Genomic DNA, 20087 nt, shown 5'->3' on the forward strand with positions numbered 1-20087 from the left:
ACTGGGTGACCCAGTGCAAATCGGTAAGTGAAACCTAAGATTCACAACACCTACAGCATCGGCTGTTCTATCTCCTTAAGTAACAGTCACCACTAAACTCATCATTAATCCCATCACCACCCAGTTTGAAAAACCCTGGCAGCACTCATCCAGTGCTTATCTCAATATGACACCCTACTCAAAGTATCTTGGAGTGACCCAGGATAGTGGCCTGATGGTCATGGAATCAATTCCATTTAATAAGAATAGTTAAAGCTGGGTCCACAAAAAGTACAGGATACTCGGAGGGCAGTACTTCACTTACAAAGAGGACACCAAATGTCAACTCCAAATAAAGCTCTATGATTTTACCATGGCTTTAATTTCTAGCACACAGAACTATAACCTCAAAATGCACAAAATGAGAGAAATCCAGAGACTTGTAAGAGAAGTAAGCCTTTATTTCTTTGCTTCACAAATAAAGCCAGCTGAGTTGGCTGCTTTTTGGTGATTAGTCAAAGAGACCAAATCCCATGTCCTCGTCCGACTCCTCCGACTCTTCCTTTGCTTCAACCTTGGCTGGGGCTGCAGCGGTAGCAGCAGCAGGAGCAGCAGTGCTGGCAGCTGCCACGGGGGCAGCAGCCACAAATGCAGATGGATCAGCCAAGAAGGCCTTGACCTAAAGCAAGGGGGAAAGTTCATGGTCAAAATAGTCATCTACACCCACTACTACCCACAACCCTTCAGCCTCTGCAGAGCTCTAGTTTTAAGGACCAATTTCCGTATCAGTGAAATCCTCCTCTGGAAGTGACTAGACAGGACAGCTTGGGTATAGCCTGGTGATCTTAGGCCCAGCTCCTACCTGTTAACTAACCCCTCTTTAAGTCTCTTGTAATTTCTAAAGTCGCGGACACGCCTCCCCTGCCTCCCAACCTCAAGTATACAGTTGGCCCTCTGTATCCAGAGGTTTCACATTCACAGATTGAACCAACTGCTGATCAAAAAAAAGAAAAAATTTCCGAAAAGCAAAACCTGAATTTTCTGCACGGGGGCAATTATTTACATTGCAGTTACATTGTATTTACAACCATTTACATAGCATTCACATTGTATTAGGTATTGTAAGTAACCTAGAAGTGTTATTTAACGTAACACCACTTTATACAAGGGACTTGAGCACCCATGGATTTGGTGTCCGTGGGGAGCCCTGGAACCAGTCCCCCTAGGGTATCTATACTCTTAAAAATGTATCTGCTACATAAAACACTATTATAAAAACACTAACTCAACAGGCAGCTATTTATCCTCCTGCTAATAACTGTCAGGTCTGCTGTGGTCCTGGTAGATTTTTTTTTTACCTTTTCAGCAAGTGGGAAGGTGTAATCAGTCTCCACAGACAAAGCCAGGACCCGCTTGTACCCACTGATGATAGAATGGGGTACGGATGCAACAGTTGGGTAACCAATCTGCAGACATATGCTGGCAACATTGCGGACACCCTGTGGAAGGAAGGGAAAAAAAAGAAAAAAATCACTTCAGGTGTGATGTCTTTGCTGTTGAGTCCAAGCAAAGCTCGACAGCAAACAAGACTTGCTAGATTAGTATACGTCTCACACAGGACACTTCACCTCACACCAAATGCTTCTGGCAGGGAAATTCAGACCCAATAATTTATAAATGCTTTTTGCTGTTATTCTCAACATGGGCGTTCCCTATACCATGATGGTGGCACTTACTTCAAAAGCCACCACCTTGTGAAAATATAAACTATTAACATAACCATTGCATTCCAAGAGAGAAAAACATTAAATTAGTTCCAGATGTGAATTTCATTCACTAGTGAGATTTCCAAAAGTAACTGGAGTTAAGAGTATGTATAATTGCAATGTTCCGTTCACCCAAGAAAAAAGGAATTGTATCTCCTACCACCTTACTTGTTAACTAGAGGATATATTAGTGGCAAAAGCTAAGCAATAACAGTCCCTGAAAGAGTCCATCTTCCCAAGACAGGGTACTTGGCAACACTGATGTATTAACCACCTCATCTTCTCATTCCTCTTTTGACTCATTGACACTACTCAAAATCTCCTCTTACTGCCTGCCCTAGAATAACAGCCCTTACCATGTGCCCAGCACTGTTCTAAGGCTTTACAGTCATTAATTCATTAGATCCTTCAACAATCTTATATTGTTATTGCCATTTACAGACAAGGAAACTGAGGTACAGATTAAACAACTGTCCCTGGTTATTACACTGCTAGTCAGCTGCATGGCCAGGATTCAGTCTGAAGCTAGACACACTCTCAACTATAAATGCAAGAAGGGCCTGGAATGGGCAGTGTGTACCTCCAGGAAGCGAGAATGCAGAGTTTCCTCTGTGATGTCCAGTACTTCAGGGTTGTAGATGCTGCCATTGTCAAACACCTGCTGGATGACCAGCCCAAAGGAGAAGGGGGAGATGTTCAGCATGTTCAGCAACGTGGCTTCACTGGCTCCCACTTTGTCTCCAGTCTTAATCAGCTGCACGTCACTCTGAAGAACAAGGGAGTTGGCAGTTAACACTGGACATCCAGCAGGTCGGCAGCAACCGAGCCCGGCTAGCACTGGCAAGCCAGGTCCACTCACCAGGATTTCGATGGTGCCCCTGGAGATTTTAGTGGTGATGCCTAAAGCCTGGAAGAAGGAGGTCTTCTCAGGCCCCAGACCAGTGTTCTGGGCAGGCACAGTGACTTCGCATGGGGCTATGGCACCAGCACGGGCGGCAGCTGGCACCTGAACCAAAAAATGAGAAACAGTGAGAAATCTTCTCTCCACAGACACAACCTGAGACAAGTCAGTTTTGTTGCTTTTAAGGAGCCAAAATTAATAAGGTCTCTCCAACCAACCTGATTCTCCCCTTACCTTATTGGCCAGCAGCATGTCCCTGATCTCAGTGAGGTCCTCCTTGGTGAACACAAAGCCCACGTTCCCCCGGATGTGAGGCAACAGTCTGCAAAGAGAAGTTTATGGGAGACGGTCACTTTTCAGCACCGTTCTTCTCCAGGAAAAGGGAGGAGGACACTGAGAAGGGCGGATAAAGATGCCCAGGAGGATGAACTGACTTCTCCAAAGCTGGGTTGTTTTCCAGATGCCCTCGGATGGCCTTGCGCATCATTGTATTCTTGCCCATCAGTACCACGGCCTTCCCTCGGAGAGACATGCGGATCTGCTGCATCTGCTTGGAGCCCACATTGTCTGCTCCCACAATGAAGCATTTCGGATAATCATCCAGAAGTTGCTACAGAAACAAGCCACAAACAAGCAACGTTTCACAGGACAAAAGAGGGAAGAGATTAAGAGAAACCAAATCCTACAATAACTGGTTTCCATCTCACTCCCTTTCTTCTATGCTTTGGAAATGTCTCAGAGACTGGGACAATTCCTCTTACTGCCAGCTGCCTGAGTTAAAACGCCAGATTTTCAAAGATTTGCTTGCTGAGTATGAATGGTGAAAATTATGTTTCTACATTCAATCAAAAAGTTTTAATTGTAACTTGCATTTTTAATTTTTCCCAACCATGAAGCATGTTTCTGTTTCACCAAATCAGCTGCATTAATAGAAAAAAAATACCCTTCCAAGTAAGGTTAGATTTAAAGTATTCAAAATGCAACATAAAGCAAATATAGTAAAATATTGCCTGTAGGACCTAAGTTGTGGGTATGTGATCATTTTACAATTCTTTTAAGTTTTTTGTGAGTCTGAAATCCTGAATAAATGGGGAAGAATACAATGGACTAAACTCTACAACGCATCCTAATGCCTGAAGAGCAGCATGGTTACATTTCTAGGCAGGGGAAGACCCAACTCAAGGCCATCCAAAAGAAAGCATTCACTTAAAAGTTCAGTTTCCTAATAGGACCTGAATATGCAACAACTCGACTCTTTATAATGAGCCCCTCATTACCTCAGACCTTCCCAAACAAGGAGGCAGGGGAGTAAAAGTACTATGGGCGCTATTTGGAAGCCGACAGACCTGGGCCTTAATGCTGTCACCCTAGGAGCCACTTAACGGGCCTGAGCCTGTTTACCTGCAACAAAGGGAGGAGGAAGGGCGCGGATCTCGGGAAATTGGGAAGATTAAATGAGATTTGCCTAAAATGGCCTAATGTGGTAGTAGGCACTCAGCACATGGCTGCTGATTGTCCCCGTTAGTGCCCGGGACCGAAGCAGCACGGTGGGCGGCTGGGACCCACCCCGCACTTACGATGATCTTAAGGAAGTAATTGGACTTCCAGGTCGCCCTGTCTTCCCTGGGCATCACTGCGGTGCGTCAGGGATTGCCACGAGGGTTTAAAGACGATGTCACTGAAGAGAAGAAAGGGAGCTCAAGACACCCCGACACAAGTCCCCAAGACATGGCGGGCTCCAAGCCCAAGGCACACGTGGAGCAAATCACGCGCGGGCGCCCACCGCCCCGGCCCGGCCCGGGGCTGCATTTGCCGCCGCCGCGGCCCAGGCCAAACAGGCCCAGACCCTGCAGTCCCGAAGCGCCCCCCCCAAAAAACCATCCTCCCCGCCGCCAGTCCCGGGTGAGACTGCACGGTACGAACGAACCTCACTCCAGGACGCCTGGCAAAAGGAGGGCCTCTCGCCGGTTTGCATATTTTATAGATGAACGAAGCAGCCAATTAGAAGCTGCGGACAGCGCCCCCATCTATTGGCTGGGGTCAACGTCTGTCTGGAGGAGCCGGATTGATACAGACAACCATTGGATGATATCGGTGCCATTCCAACCAACAGGAAGCTCCCTTTAAACGAAGTAGTTAAAGGAGGGCACTGCTGTGTCTTGGAGGACCTTTCTCAGAGTTGCTTCCCTCTGCCGGACTGGAGCCGCTCTCGTGTAGGCGCTAGAGTTTGCGAGCTGAGTCCGCGTTTCTTCCGGTCAAGTCGCAACTAAAGAGTATGACGTAGAGCTGAGAAATAATTGCTCATGAAAAAAAAAAAAATTGCTCATGGTTTAGAAACAGAATGGTCTCTTGTCTTCTCTGCAGTTTGTTCTTCTCCCTATCGAAACAAAGGAATCCTTTAAAACCTAAGTCGGATCATTTCCTCATCTGCTCAAAACTGTTTAAAGGCTCCCCATTTTCCCCTCAGTAAAAAGCCTAAAACTTAAATAGCCTACAAGGCTCTACATGATCTGTTCCCCACCTCCACCCCTATAATCTAATCTCCAATTTGCCTACTGATTCATTTCCTTCCAGCCGGATGATGTTGCACTAGCTATTACATCTTCCTGGAAGCCTTCTTGCCGATATCCACACCTCCATTGAGTCTTCGCTCAAATATCATCACCTGCTGGAGGCCTACCCTGATTGCCCTATTCAAAATTACCCAAAAACCACTCCCACTCCCCCTTCCTCTGATCTATCTTTTTGGCAGCACTTACACCTTGTAACACACTATATAATTTATTTGTTACATTGTTGTTTGTCTCTCTCTGCAGAGATTTTTGCCTTGTGCCTGGCACATAGTGAGCTTATAATAAATATTTGTTGAATAAATGGATTCAGGGTTTGCAGACAGATAACCTTGGATGCATATCCTTGTTCTGCCACTTGCTAGCTGTGTCATCTTAGGAAATGATTTCACCTTGCTGACCCTCTGTTTCCCTTTCCTTATCGGTAAATGGGGATAATAGTATTCACATTCTAGAGCGCTATGTCTTAAGACAACACAGTTCCTGGAATATAGGAGGAAATCACTAGATGTCAACTTATTTTATTACACCTTCATTCAACGCTTATTTGAACAATTGTGCTACATCAATAAATATCTTTTCGGGGCTTCCCTGGTGGCGCAGTGGTTGAGAGTCCGCCTGCCGATGCAGCAGGGGACACGGGTTCGTGCCCCAGTCCGGGAAGATCCCACATGCCGTGGAGCGGCTGGGCCCGTGAGCCATGGCCGCTGAGCCTGTGCGTCTGGAGCCTGTGCTCCGCAGCGCGAGAGGCCACGGCAGTGAGAGGCCCGCGTACCGCAAAATAAGTAAGTAAATAAATAAATAAAATCTTTTGGGACTTCCCTGGTGGCACAGTGGATAAGACTCCATGCTCCCAATGTGGGGGGCCCAGGTTCAATCTCTGGTCAGGGAACGAGATCCCACACACATGCCACAACTAAGGAGCCCTGGAGATGCAACTAAGGAGCCCGCCTGCCGCAACTAAGACCCGGCGCAACCAAATAAATAGAATAAAATAAATATGTTTTTAATGAATGAGCTTAGATCCTAGGTCGGAAGTGGGGAGGGGTTCTCCCTATCTCCACCCTTTTCACTTGACCAAGTTAGAAACCTTGGTATGTTGTTTTCAAGCCTCCTGGTGCCTCTGATGATGAGCCTGTATAGAGAACTGCTGGAGTCCATTACTGCTAAGAGCTCTTTTTAGTGACAATGTATTGATATAACTGCATGCTCAGCATTGTGCTAAGTACTTTGTGCACATTACCACTGTTAATCTTTGCAACAATCCCCCAAGGAGGTACAGTATTAGTATTTCACTTTTATTGATAAGAAAATTCACAGAGGTTAAATAATACACCCAAGTCCATCAGCTGATAAGTGGTGGCTTCAGAACCGAAATCTAGGAGCAAGTTCAAAGCCCATGGGCCTCACTATGCTATACAGTCCCTTCCAAACCCTAAAGCTGTTTCCCTCCAAATGCACTTTTCCAAGTATATACATTTTCACATAGTAACTTCCCAAGGACATCCTGGCTCTGATGATATAAATATAAATATGTCTCTAATTATAGTACATCAATATAATGGAATACCATGAAGCCATTAAAAAATGATGCACATATTTATTTATTGACATGGTTAAATACAAAGTATAATTGAGTGAAAAAACAAATTACAATGAAGTGTACTGTGTTCATTTATAGAAATAAATCCAACGTGGGCTGGAAATATTATCTTTGGGTGAGGGGTGAAGGTGATTTTCACTTCTGAGCTTACTGTGAAAGGGTCAGGGTTCAGACTAGAAGTCAACATGCAGCTTTTGGAGGACCATTCCAAACAACAGGAAAACAGTGAAGTTACAAAGCTGTCCAGGAAGCTCTCAAGGGCCAAGGACTGGAGTTCTGGCTCTAATGAGAGTGAGGAAGCATGCAAATACAGACATGAGCACCAGGGGGCAGTCGAGAACCACCCTCAACTGTAAGTGAAGCCACTTTCAACTGGGAAGGTTTTACACCCGAGGTGTGGTGCCGCAACGTGAGAGTGGTGGTGTCTGGTCAATGTAGGAACACAGACAGAGACAAGCCCTGGATTCACATCCTGTCTCTGTGCTCATTCACAGGATACCTTGTGCACGTCGGTTCTATCTGAACCTCTTTCTCCATCCATGAGTGTAAGGCCACCCCCAGGCCCATGTAAGGATGCCCTTGGAGAATCCATGGCAAATTGCAGTGGGCAGGGCCTGACCCATGCAGGAAGCCAGGAGGACCACAACAAGTGCCCTGTGGGACAGGGATCCCATCCCCAGGGCTTTGGCATCAAGTAAGTGAACTTCAATGATTTACCCCCAAACTGTGGTCCTTGTGAGCCTGGGGAGGGTTTGGTATCTTTTCTGGGACTAAGCTGTTAATCTCAGACCACAGAAAAACGGCACTAGCACAGGTGAAAATACTGGCAAACTTTATTGGCATAAATCACAGGAATTGAAATGGGGAAAAGCCAGGTTATAAGTTTACAGAGAAAAAAAATTAAATTCATCAAATAACCATTGACCCAGAGGGTGGACCTCTGAAACCCCAGGTCCTCTAGGGGAGGGGTCACTGTAAACAGAGCAATAAGGCCTGTGGGTAGACGTGGAGACATCAGACCCGTGGCGGGGCTGACCTCCCCAGACCCGGGCTGCTCTCAGCCCTGCCCCCAAGGAGGGGCCCTCTTCCCTCCCTGGGAAGCCTCCTTGAGAGGCTCGGCACACCCAGCCTCTGCTAGGAGGCTAGCGGAGTGGTCTGGCTCTTCCTCACTTTAGACCACACTGGGACCCCGTTCCACTAACCCAGAACCCCAGCCCTACCTGTCTCATCCTTAGGGAGAGCACTCTGGGGGCTTCCTGTTGCTTCAGCGAGATCTTGTCCTTTTGCCCAGAATCCTAGCAGGCCCCCAGCCAATGACCTGGGCTCTTTTCCCCAGGACACCAGTCTCCAGGGAGGGCAGGAAATTTGGGGAAGGGATGCACCCAGTGGAATCAACAAGACTGATGGTCAAAATCAGATACCAGCTTTCCTGAGGAGGCAGAAGAGCCCCACAGAAGCAGTGAGACGGCCGAGAATGTTCTCTTTGTTGCCAGAAAGTTCACAGGGGAGTGGACACTCCTAATGGCTTACTTAGGAAACAGCACCCCCAAAGTGTACTTCCCCCTTCTCCTCCCTCAGGAACAGGACGGATGAGGTTCGAAATTCTAGGCCCCAAAGGGCAAGACACCCTTAAGGCCGGTTTCAGTGAAGAGCTTGCTGGCCTGCATAGTAAGGAAGGGGTTTCAAAATACAGCAGTTTATAAAAAACAGTCCTTGTGAGCTGTGAAGTTAAAGAAGGGAAGTCACAGAGCTGCTCCCAGTTCACCTGCTTGTGCTAAGAAAAAATAAAATACAAATTGCTTCCCCCCCTCCAAGCCCTCAGTATAAGGCAAACCCCATATACCAGAGCCACCGTGGCATACACAGGACAGTGGCAGTGCACACGGGGGAAAGGTACAAAAGGAGACGTCTTTAAAATCTCTTCAAAATCATTTTTGTATAGAGGAGTAAAAGCAACTCAGACGATATGAATTCAAACCTCAGTGTAGAAATCTATCAAAGTTGGTACAGTGTCCAGGCACGGGGTGAAATCCCACCTCACACCATCCCCGGAGAAGGAGGAAGTGACTATAAAACATTATTGCTGGAGAGGCCTTTCTCAGTAGAACCAGAGCAGTTACAGGGGTCGGGGGGCAGCTGCCCAGGCCTGGGGAGACTGGAAGGGCAGGAGGCGCATAAGGAATCTTCCATGGCCCCTTGGACACTTCCGCCCTTGGATGGATGGATGGGTGGATGCTGGCATTGTCTGGAGGGAGCTGCTGTCCCCCAATACTCTCAAAACAAGGATAATTAGGTTGTGTGGGGGGGATAAGGATGAAAAGAGGCCCCCATGTGACCCTGCCTGCCCTCCCCACCCCCACCCCCAGCTCCACTGCCGAAATATGAGAGACGGCTCCAGTGTGGGGTGCTGGCCTGGCCAGGCGGGTTCGTGGGGACACAGGTGGAGCCCTCCAGCCTCTGCCTCTGGGGAGGGTGAAGAGCTGGCAGCCTGGGGGGGAGCTGCAGGAGGAGGAAGGAGGCCCAGAGGCTCTGGCAGGGGGTAAGAAACGCAGGCGGGACCCCTCAGGACCCTCTTGCCATCCTGCACCAGCCAAGGACGTGGTTCCAGTTTCAGTCGGGTTTGCCCCTTCACCCCTGAGCGAGGCCTCTGGGTCACAGTAGCAGTTGGGAGGCTGGGCCGGGAAGCGGGGCAGAGGAAGGGATGAGCGCGCCTAGCAGAAGAGCTTGACGAAGCAGTTCTGACAGTAAGGCTTGTCGTTCTGCTCCTTGAAGGTGCCCTTGTTGAGCTGCTTGAGGCAGAAGGCACAGACAAAGTGCTCCGGGTGGAACTTCTTGGCCATGGCGGTGATGCAGCGGCCGGTGATGGGCTTCTGGCAGCCGGAGCACAGCGAGCCCCGCCGCTCGTGGTAGTGCACCTCACAGTAGGGCTGCCCGTCGTGCTCGAAGAAGCTGCCATTGACAAATGGTGTGAAGCATTCCTGGAGACAGAAGAGGGGTGGGCCGGGGGGGCAGGGGGCTCAGGCTGGGGCTGGGGGCTGAGGCAGCTCCCAGGCGATGGGCAGGAGACACTCAGGGTCATCACACTCGAAACGATTCCCCCTTGCTGAGCATCCTCCACGTGCCAAGTGTGGTGTGCTCTGCTTACTGAAGTCTCCCAATGACCTTGACTTGCCACCGCTAAGTTGTACTGCCTGAATTCAGGCACGGGTCTTATGCCTGGGCACTTCAGCAGGTGGCTTAACGGTGTGCCCAGAAACCCTGGTGTCGAGAAAAGGGTTCCAGGGTCAAACTCTGCATCCTAGATTCCCATTTGGAGATCCAAAGGCACGCTTAGGTATTAAAGGCTCTGAGAAGTCTGGCAATGAACAGTTTCCCAAACTTATTTGATCAGGGGACACTTACTGGATCTCTAATAACATCTGGGGGACATTACCCCCCAGAATGCAGTCTGGAAACCATTGCCCATTTCCGCTGAGGCTGCTAAATGCTTGTATTATCTCATTTCACTCTCACACACCCTTCTCCCGAACATGACCCATCTCAGGGCTGCTGCACAGGACCACCTTGCCCTTGGTTTCCGCCAGCCTCAGTACAAGCCCTGGCCCAGGACCTACTGGACTTGAAGAGTGTACCCCCTGCCTTCTCACCTCATTAATACCCCCAAACAGGGCCTGTAAATCAGATTCAGAAAGCACAGTGAGGTAGGCCCTTCTCTCCCCACTGCCCGCTCTCGGCCCCCTCCAGAGGAGGGCTGGGGGCCCCTTACCCGACACACAAAGCACTCAGGATGCCACAGGGTGTTAAGGGCCGAGATGTAGTTCTCCAGGATGGCTCGGGCGCAGCCGCCACACTTGGGGGCGAACATGTCAAAGTAATCCTTCCGGCAGTAGGCCTTGCCGTCTTTCTCATGGAACCCTGCGGGGGGGTGTGGGGGGCAGATGAGGCCTCCAGAGGAGGAGCCACCCTGACTCCAGCCTCAGCAAGGTCTCCCACCATGACCCCGCCTCCCCAGTGCTCCGGGTGACAGCGAGTGAGAAGGTACCGCTCAGTACCTTCAGGCCCAAAGAAGGCTCCACACTGGGCACAGAAGAAGTGCTCGGGGTGCCACGTCCGGTCAAGGGCTGTCACCACTTTCTGTGAAAGCAAAGTGTGGGGCCAGAGCTGAACGGCTGCCCCACTGGACAGATCCCACAGCTGAGACCCACAGGCAAGGCTGTCCTTCCGCCCCGCCCCCAGCCCCAGCAAAGGAAAGAGTGTAACACTCCCAGGATGGGGGTCTCTCCCAGCTGTGCTCTGAAGACCACTGAGAATTCTGACTTGTTGAAGGATGTGATATGTCAGGCACACTCTGTCTCCTTTAATCCTCATGTGCAGTTGAGATCATAGGTTCTACTGTGACTCCCATTTTATAAGGGAAGAAACTCAGGCTCAGAGAGGCTAGACGTTGCCTTAACATCACACAGCAGGAGAGTGAGGGAGCCCTCACTTCACTCCATTTACCTGGGCAGGGCTCCTAACCTCTGGGAGTCTCAGCAGAAGGGAATCGGGGATGAGAGGTAGCGCTGCTTAATGTGCATTAGGACGGGCTGTGCATCCGGCCTGAGTGTGAATCCCAGTTTCCAAGCTGTGTGAGCTTGGCCACGTAGTGTGACCTCTCTGAGCCTCAGGTGGCACCACCTGCACCCGGGAACTCACATCCAGGATGGGCCCGTTGCAGTAGTGGCAGCGTGGAGAGAAGAGGTTGTGATAGTCCTTTTCACAGTAGGGCTGTCCATCCCGCTCAAAGAAGTTCCGGGATCCGATCTCCTCCTGGCAGTGGGTGCAGACGAAGTGCTCCGGGTGCCACGTCTTCCCCATGGCGGTCACGACCTGAGGAGGGAGGCAGGATACGGTTCAGGATGCAGGTCTGCCACAAAGCACCCTCCCAGAGAAGCCAAGGTCCCGTGCCCACCTACCGCTCCCTCCCCTGCCCCACCCACCCCATCATCACCTGCCCCGCGATGGGTTTCTTGCAGGCCCCGCAGACCCCCTTGGCGACTGTGGCGACCCCCAGTTTGTTCAGGTCAGACTGCAGGCTCCCCAGCATGCTGTCAAGCTGGCTCCCAGGCTTTGGGGGCCCTCCCGGGGGAGAGCTGCTCCCTGTCTTCCCCTGGGCCATGAACTGTGGAGAGAGGGGAGAGGGCAGGTGAGGACATCCGGGCCTTGGGGACGGGGTTCACAGCCCCAGGGGCTCTCCCCTCTCCTGGACAGACGGGCTGGTGGAGGCAGGAAGTACAGCCCCTCCAGGGGCTTCAGAAGCCCTCAAGGTGGGAGTGGCATCTGCAAGACATTCTGGTGTCCGAGGGGCTCACGGTGGGCCTGACCGAGCCCTGGGAACACATGGCAAGCAGGACATTAAGCCCCAGCCTTGGCACTGACCCCTCCCTCGTCCTGCCCTTCAGGGCTGCTCTGGCTGCCGTTCGGAGGCCAGCCGGCCGCCCAGCACAGCTCTCCGTCCGCTCTTTGTTCCAGGCCGTGGATCTTAGATAGGGGAGGAAACAAGAATAAGAATTTCTTTTTTCTTAATTAAGAAAGAAAGAATAAGAGACCTTGTCATCGGACCATTTCACAAAAAGGACTTTAGGATGAAATGAAAAGATGGATTTTTTTCCCCTACTAGCAGTACCAAAATCAGGAGAAAAAGCCTAGAGAAAAACAACCACGAGAGAGAGGCCCAGGGAGAGATGAAGAGGGAGAGAGAGGTAAGCCTACCAAAAGGTGCAGGACTTAGGGAGGGGAGGTGATGGGGCCGGAGAGCAAGGAGGCCTCGCCAGGTACTGGGTCTGGGGCTGAAGGGGGGGAATAGGTTTTGGTTTTCCTTCTGGGAATGGCTTCCTCAGACGGAGCCTGGGGCAGGACCAAGGGGCGGCAGGAAGGGGCAGGCAGAGGGGAGGCCCCACGGGGAAGAAAGAGGGCAGCTGATGTCTCGGGGGTGAGAGCGTGGACATCAGGTTAAGCGAGGGTCCAGGGTCAAGGCCAGGTCTCAGGAAGGACCATGGTACCATGCAGGGCTTGTGGATGGAGGAACAGAGGGGGTGTGTATGTGTGCAGAGCGGGAACACCACTAGAGCATAAGGACAGGGACAGGGAGGCTGGTGTCAGGGCCCCGGGAGGCCTGCCTGCATCGGGGGGAAGAGTGGGTCCTCGTCAGTCTGGCAGCCCATGGACCTCACAGAGTGGGGCGCAGGAGTGGGTGGGGTGGGGCCCTGCACACCGTCTTCCCGTGGCCCCGCCCCAGCACTCTGGACCCCGGGGGGACCTCGAGGAAGAGCCGAGGGCCCCAGGGTGGAGGAGGTGGGCGGGCTGGGCCGGGGAGAAGAGCTGCTGGCCGAGGCGTCTTTGCGATGCTGGAGCAAAGGGCTGGGAGGAGGAGGAGAAGGCAGAACAGAGAAGGTTCTTCTCAGGGGAATGGGAGAGCCAGGAGGGAAGACAACCTGGGAGGAAGAAGAGAGGGAGAGAGATGAAGGCAACGGCGGAGGACACATCAGCTCAGCAAGTAGGGGCTCCCTGGGGCCCTCCCACTCTGGCACCAAGAGTGAGGCTGGCCTCACAAGGCCACGGGATGCAGGACCCCCCCCACATGCCAAACTTCCCCTCTGGCTGCTGCTGGGGAAGAACTGGAGGACCTCCGCCCTGGCCCAGCCCCGGGCACCTACTCACTACCTTCTCTACCAGCTGCCCCCTAGCCCGCCTCCCACACGGCTGCACAGTGATGATGACGCCCTCGGTCAGCCAGTCCTCGGCAGAGGCCCCCGCGGCCCCCTCGGCTTCCTCCACCTCCGGCTGGATGCCCAGCCGACCCTGCAGCTCCGCGATGAGCCGCTCCTGGGACGGGGTCCTGCTCAGGGTGGCGGGGTCCAGCCGGCGACGAGGGGAGGGCTCCCGGGACATGGGGTGAGCGTGGCCGGTCTCCCGGCTCCTTCTGATCATGGAGCGGATCTGGTGGGGGGAGGGAACTGTCACAGGCCACTCTGGGCTCAGCAGATGCTGCTCAGTCCACACTCAAGAGCCCCCAGGAGGGGTGGGCAGGACCAAACCACGAGAGAAGAGCCAAGCTGAGCTAGGGTGGAGGCAGGGGGCAGAGCAGACTCCCTCCAAGTCAGCCCTGACCTTGGGTAAGACACTTCACTTCCAGGGCCTCAGCTTCTCCATCCTTGAAATGGGGTAATGGTATTTTCTTAGCTGCCTTACAGGGTTATTACAAGAATTATTTGAAGGAATGTAAGTGGACATTCTTGAAAGGGCATAAGAATTTCCCTTCCTCCCTCCCTCCCTTCCTTTTTTTGATTCGTAGTAGAAAAAATGTGGTCTTTCCTTACAGTAAATCCTTCAACCAGGTTTTTTTTCCTTGTTTACATTATAACCTACTTGTTTCTAGCAGTTTGGTTTTTTTTTTTTTTTTTTTGGCCGCACTGTGTGTCATGAGGGATCTTAGTTTCCTGACCAGGGATCAAACCCGTGCCCCCTGCACTGGGAGCGTGGAGTCTTAACCACTGGACTGCCAGGGAAGTCCTGGTTTGGTTATTTTTTTTGTTGTTTTATTTTACTTTGTTTTTGAAAAGGGCTTAAAATTTTAATCAAGAAGTGAATAATAACCGTTAACATCAGCCACGGCTTATTGGGGACCATGTGCTATGTTCTTTCTAAGCACCTTCCAGGCATTACTTCATTAATCCTCTGGACAACTCTGGGGGAAATGGTCTATTACCCTCATTTTAAAGAAGAGAAAACTGAGGCTGGTGCGGGCATTGCCCAAGGTCACCCAGGGAGCAAGTGTTGGAGGCGTGGTTTGTATTCAGTTCTATCTGGTTCCCAAGCCCATGCTTTTCACCATTCCACACACATCCCATCAGGATGTCAGGGGAAGCTCATCTGAAGGAAAAAGCCTTAATCAAGCAAGAGGCAGAGTGCCACTAAGAGAAATTCCAGGGCCCTGGGAGCTCCGCCGGCCCCACAGAGCCCACTGCCCTGTGCTGGTTGTCAGGGTCTCAGGCCACGGCATCTCGGAATCGGCTGCCCAAGCAAACATGCGCAGAGTGGGAGGCTGCATGCAATTAGCCAGGCGTGGTCCGCGTGTGGCCTGCCGGGGCCATGCCTAGCAGCCGTGCGAGCTCACGCCTGCCTGGCCAGAGGTGGAAATCCTCTCCATGGTGTTGGGTGTGTCCACGACCACAGCCTGTGGAAGTTCTGGCCGTTCCCTCCTGGCCTCTGCAGCGGCTTCGGTGGTGCCCTCTGGCCTCCTGGGGGTCTCGGGTCCCTGGGCTGGCCTGACCAGGCTGCCCCCCGTGGCTGTCTCTCCACCTAACTGCTCCTCCTCAACTGGGGCAGGGCATCTGCTCTCTGGCTCCCCTGGCTCTGGCCTTGCCCTCTCCTCCTGCTGTCCACATGCCTTCGTGAGACTCCAGGTATCCGGGAAGATAGCCTGATGGTCCACGGCCATGGCGGTTGGCTCGATTACTTCCTGGAAGCTGGGCGTAGCTCCCCGGGGGGACTCAGGCCTAAGCGCCTCCAGAGCCCACGGCCACTCCCATGTGGCAGTCACGGCCTCTCCTGGGCACAAAGCGTTGGCCGACAGCACTTGGGGTTCCTCAGCTTCCTGGGGACCTGTGCACCCAGCGTGGGGTAGAGTGTGGCCGGGAGGCACCCTGGAGAGCTCACTCACCAGGCTCGCGTTTGGTGGGTCCCTCCAAAGGCGAGGCTGGCCCCCTGCACCCGGTGGCCCCAGAGAACTCTTCGTAGAGGGAGACCTTGAGTTGGGGGTGTCAGGCATCTCCCAAAGGCCAGCCAAATCAAGCCAGCTGGGGGCCACATTGTCCTCAGGGCAGAGGACCTCCAGGGTGTGGCTGTGGCCTCGAGGGGAGGGTTTCCTAGGGGGTGGCAGGAATACAGAGGGCCCAGGAGGAGGAGGAGGAGGAGGAGAAAGTATGTGGTGTGAGGATGGAGCTGAGCTGGGCAGCAGCCTTGGGGAGCTCAAGGCCACAGCAGAGGAGCTGGTCTGGAGGAGAAAGACAAAAGACAGAGGGGAGAGGAGAGAGAGTTGGGAGAGATGAGGAAGGAAGCCCACTGCAAGGGGCAGGCTGGGCCTCGGGGCTCTGAGAGTCCCCGTCTACACTGACAAGACCGTCTACACTGACAAGACCAAGGTGGTGGCGAAGCTGAGGCATGAGGACTGGCCCTGCAAGAAGACCCAGCCCCCAGAAAGGTTTTCCTGGGTTTCATATCCCTGGCTCCCATCAAACCCAGGCAGCAGAAAGCAGCCTCTGAGCCATGCCTGTCAGGCACTGCCCCCCACCAATCCAAGTACAGACGAGGGAGAAAAAGCTAAGGTGAGGTGGGTCACGGGGAGGTCAGTCCAGGCACCAATCAAGGGACAGACAGCCACAGGCAGCTCTCGCTCTGTCTCTCCCAGACAATCCCAGCTCTCCTACATCCCCCGAGACCTTGCCCCAGGGGCACAGTGAGAACCAGCGCAGCTTCTCAAGGGATCTCAGAAAAGCAGCACCGCCTAAAGGGTGCTGGGGCAGGGCTCCCTCGGGCCAACTCCTGAGTCCAGTGTACTTGCTCCTGACGGTGGCCACTCAGAACCACTGGCACATGAGGGCCACAAGCCCAGGCCGCTCCCATCCCCCCGGCCCCGTGAAACCCCAGCCGAAGGGAGGCTTGGAGGCACCAATGGGGCCAAAAGCCAGCTCCCCTCCTCCGATTCCCTAAGTCATGCCCCCGTGGAAGGGTGGAGTCAGCAACTGTTGGCGAGTTCAGTCCCCATCAGTCCCCATCAAAGCACTGCATCCTCTAAATAAAACATCTCGGGTCTGGCAGGCCCGGGGAGGAGATGGGGCGCCTCATGCAGGACTGGCCCAGTAGCCTGACGGGTGAGGTTTCCCAGAGAGAACTTGTGGGAACTCACAGAGACCCATGGAGGATGGAAGGAGGATGGCGAAAGAGGCCTGTGGATTCAGGAGCCAGAGGCAGAAAGAAAGGTTGTGTTGAGGACAGCCAGCCAGTGTGGGAGATGGGGCTCCAGGGCAAATGACCTCTCGGCACAGGATCCCACACGGCCCAGCAGAGCACCCCCTCCCCTACCAAGAGCAGCCATCGACACAGGGTCCTTTGTCCCAGGCTCCTGATCCCTCGCCTGGGTGGCTGGGAGCTGAGAGCACCCAGGGAGGAAGGAATGTCCTGCTGAGCACGTCCTGCCTTCACAGGCTGAGAGGCAGCTCAGTCCCCACGTGGCCGGCCTGGCCCTCCCTCCCCCGTATCCTGGCAAGGCCAGGGCACTGCCTGCGGGGTCCCAGGCTCAGGGCGAGGCACCCAAACACGCAGGGGCCAAGTTCCAACTACTCATGCTGAGGTACAGGAGGGGAAGGATGGGGGTTCTGAGGGGCCAGGGCAGGGAAGAGGGACCTCAGGGCACCTTAAAATCCGACAGCGAGGCCATCAGCTCGTCCAGCTCCCTGGTGGCAGAAGAGGCGGAGATGCGTGTCTGCTGCTGGCTGGAGGTAACTCGCTGGGGGCTGCTCATCTCGCCCTGGTTCACAGTGATGGCGGGGCTGCATGCAGGCATGGCATCAGCGGGGACCCCAGAGGCCAGCCCGTGCACCCCCAGCATGTCCCTCCTCTCCCCAGGGAATCAACAACTCAGCTCTGACACTGGGGTCCTGCCACCCCTAACCCCGGGAAGCCCACCAGCTCCCAGTCTCTCCTGGGGACCCATCGTTGGGAGGGGCTGCTGTTAGCCAGCAGGACAGAGCACTGAGGTGAGCTGATGGAGAGACGCAAGGTCAGCTCAAATGGCACTGCTTTCCCAAGAAGACCAAGTCCAAGCCTGCCCGGTCAACAAGCCCCAGCATCCTGTGTATCCTCCACAACACTGCACGTACATGTGAAGCTGTTCCAACAACACAGTAACGCCAAGGAGAGCTAAAACTCGGTAGACACTTACCACGGGTCCTGTGTGCACGTGCTTTACGTGTGTTATTGGGTCTCACCCCTACTGAGGTAGGTGGTCTTATCCCCCTTATCCCATTTCCCCTTATCCCATTCTACAGAAGGGAAAACAAAGGCTTGAGAGACAACACTTAGTAAGTGCACAGCCAAGATGTGAACCCTATTGTGTGGCTCCAAAGCCTGTGCTGACAACTGCTGGGCTACGGGTGCCCTCAGCGTGCACAGTGTCTGTCCTTCCTGATGGATAGTGGCTCGTTGAAGGCAGGCATGGTGTCTGCATGACTCGTCACCATCCCCCAAGGCCTGGTGCAGGGCCTGGCAAACAACAGGCACTTCAGAGGGAACGGGTGACACTGGGGATGAGACGGCAGACCCTGGAGCAGGGGACGGGCTGGGCGAGACCTTCCCCTGCCTGGGAGGGCCCAGTGGAGACTCACACGGGGCTGGGCACAGAGCTCTCCAGCTCATCCAAGAGACTCTCCACGCTGGGCCGCACGTCCTCCAGGCCCCGGCCTCCGTTCCGCTTGGGCTTCTCTTTGGTCAGTGGCCCAGCTTTGCCCCCCAGCGGGCTGTTATTCTCCGGGATGCCGTAGTGGGGGCTCAGAGCCCCAGGCAGTGGGGGGCTTGAGTTTGCCTCATCTTGGGAGAAGGAAAAGAGAAAAGCTGCTCAGCCCTGAGCCCTGCAGGGATCCAGAGGCCAGCAGGTGGGCCTGGTGGGCCTGACCTAGTCCTACCTGCAGGGAAGCCTGGGGGGTTATGCTGCACGGCGTTCAGCTCCAGCAGCAGGCGGTCGAGTTCAGAAAGGTTGCTGCCCAAGGAGGAGCTCATGACGGTGGGTGAAGGCTCGGCCGACTTCTGCTTGTTGGGGAAGCTTTGAGAGGCAAAGGGAAGACCTCGGTGAGAGACGCTCCCCAGCTCTGGCGGCCCCCAAATCCTCAAGAAGAATAAGGCAGAGGGGATACAGCGTCTCCACCGGCCAGAGGACGGAGAGCGGGGAAGTGATGTGGCAAGAAGAGGGGAGAAAGGAAGTCTTGCTTCAGTTCTTGAACCTTCCTCAACGCAGGGCGATGTGAGAGCCAGCCCAGCTGCTGCACGGTGATGGCAGGTAAGGCCACCGGGCCAGTTGAGAGGCCTTCTGCCGTCTAACCCAGTGACCCTTGAGGCAGAATCCCCCTCCCCCCCAGCGCTGTGCCGTGCCTGTCCCTGGCCTCAGTGGCCTCTGCCCACCGATGCACAGGATTCCCAAGCAGGGGGAGGAGCTGGGCAGTACCTGTACACGTGCTCTTCCTCGCCGGTTCGGGGACACGGAGGGCCAACGCCGTCCTGGGGGTTGGAGGCACTGGAAGTTTTAGCACTGGAGCCGTACACAGGGGACGGGGATGGAAGCTGCAGGAAGGACAGTGCTCAGAGCCTCCCCGGGGAGGAAAAGGAACAGCCCGAGTCACCCCCGGAAGGTTCCTGCTCACAGCCAGTCTCACCAGGGAGTTTCCACACTCTGACCAGGAGACAGGTGATTAACACTTGGTCACTGCCCCCTCACGTGGCGGCGGCGGCGGGTGGGGAGAGCCAGACGCTTCCCGCCTCTTCTCCCCACTTCCCTGATCGCTGGCTCTCCGAGCCACTGCCAGACAAGCTCCTTGTGCCCTGAAGCTGACTTCCGAGCCCCTGTCCCCACCTTACCTGCTGGTGGATGAATCGGGAGGTGCTGGGCTGCCACTGGTCTAAGGGGTCAAGGACCGTGCCATTGAGGGCCTCGCTGGACGGGGGTGGAGGGACAGGGGGTGGCACGGCAATCTCCTGGTATGTGTGGTTTCCTGTTGGGTACGAGTAGGGGGTCTCCTCAGACAAGAACACAGGCCGTTTGGAGATGTGGGAGGTCGTGGACTCCAAGTCTGCCAGCAGGGCGTCTGCAGAGAGAAGGCGCGGGGAGCGGGTAAGAAAATGGATCCTGGGGACTAAGGCTCCAGTGGCAGCACTCTCCCTGCCTACACCCAAGAGTTAATGACTTCTGAGCACCTGCTCCGCCCATGGGAGAAATGACCAGCCTCAGGTCAGGAAGGTACCGGCCCAGACCAGCCTGGCTAAGAACAGCTCCCAAGGCTCTTCTCCCCAGCCAAGAAGAAGGTGCTCTGAAGGTTCCTGGGGCCGCCCTGAGGGCTCTCCTACCTCTGGGAGCCGGGCACCTGCGTTCCCTTCCGACAGGGCTGTGCAGCTGGCTGGCTGGCTGGCTGGTTGGCTGGCCGGCTGGGAGTCAGAAGTGCCTGCCTGGAACCCGCACTCTG

At 54.1% G+C, this 20087-nt stretch overlaps 2 protein-coding genes across 4 annotated transcripts in view; both read right to left on the minus strand.

The window, feature by feature from the left end:
* Window positions 1–419: 419 nt before the first annotated feature.
* Window positions 420–4658, minus strand: RPLP0 (ribosomal protein lateral stalk subunit P0). The gene is made up of 8 exons (XM_082641569.1): window positions 4574–4658; window positions 4224–4324; window positions 3081–3256; window positions 2881–2968; window positions 2605–2751; window positions 2326–2511; window positions 1338–1478; window positions 420–658 (listed from the first exon to the last, which is right to left on the minus strand). Exons 2-8 carry the CDS (start codon window positions 4275–4277, stop codon window positions 491–493), a joined length of 960 nt encoding a protein of 319 aa, XP_082497695.1. The 5' UTR covers window positions 4278–4324; window positions 4574–4658; the 3' UTR covers window positions 420–490.
* A 2971-nt stretch (window positions 4659–7629) lies between these two features.
* The window catches only part of PXN (paxillin), a 44261-nt gene continuing 31803 nt past the window's right edge, over window positions 7630–20087 (minus strand). Inside the window, exons 2-15 of one of the 3 annotated variants that reach the window (XM_082640628.1) lie at window positions 19486–19712; window positions 19076–19191; window positions 18540–18676; window positions 18243–18444; window positions 17273–17408; window positions 14981–15853; window positions 13522–13797; window positions 12978–13292; window positions 12238–12339; window positions 11810–11980; window positions 11515–11688; window positions 10872–10953; window positions 10586–10734; window positions 7630–9797 (exon numbers count right to left, since the gene is read on the minus strand). In XM_082640628.1, the coding sequence (XP_082496754.1) occupies window positions 9531–9797; window positions 10586–10734; window positions 10872–10953; window positions 11515–11688; window positions 11810–11980; window positions 12238–12339; window positions 12978–13292; window positions 13522–13797; window positions 14981–15853; window positions 17273–17408; window positions 18243–18444; window positions 18540–18676; window positions 19076–19191; window positions 19486–19712 (3227 nt within the window). In that variant the 3' untranslated portion in view covers window positions 7630–9530. The remainder of the gene's footprint in view (window positions 9798–10585; window positions 10735–10871; window positions 10954–11514; window positions 11689–11809; window positions 11981–12237; window positions 12340–12977; window positions 13293–13521; window positions 13798–14980; window positions 15854–17272; window positions 17409–18242; window positions 18445–18539; window positions 18677–19075; window positions 19192–19485; window positions 19713–20087) is intronic. The other 2 variants (XM_082640626.1, XM_082640627.1) reach the window with 2 other exon arrangements.

This window comes from Mesoplodon mirus (genome assembly GCF_964341445.2).
Source record: "Mesoplodon mirus genome assembly, chromosome: 13".
NCBI classification, from domain to species: Eukaryota; Metazoa; Chordata; class Mammalia; order Artiodactyla; family Ziphiidae; genus Mesoplodon; species Mesoplodon mirus.

Excerpts from the sequence above, each read along its gene's own strand:
- RPLP0 (XM_082641569.1), bottom strand. The coding sequence starts at position 4,277 with ATGCCCAGGGAAGACAGGGCGACCTGGAAGTCCAATTACTTCCTTAAG. Across the intron at positions 3,257-4,223 it reads ATTACTTCCTTAAGATCATC|CAACTTCTGGATGATTATCC; the intron begins GTAAGTGCGGGG and ends TTGTTTCTGTAG. Across the intron at positions 1,479-2,325 it reads TGCATTCTCGCTTCCTGGAG|GGTGTCCGCAATGTTGCCAG; the intron begins GTACACACTGCC and ends TTCCTTCCACAG.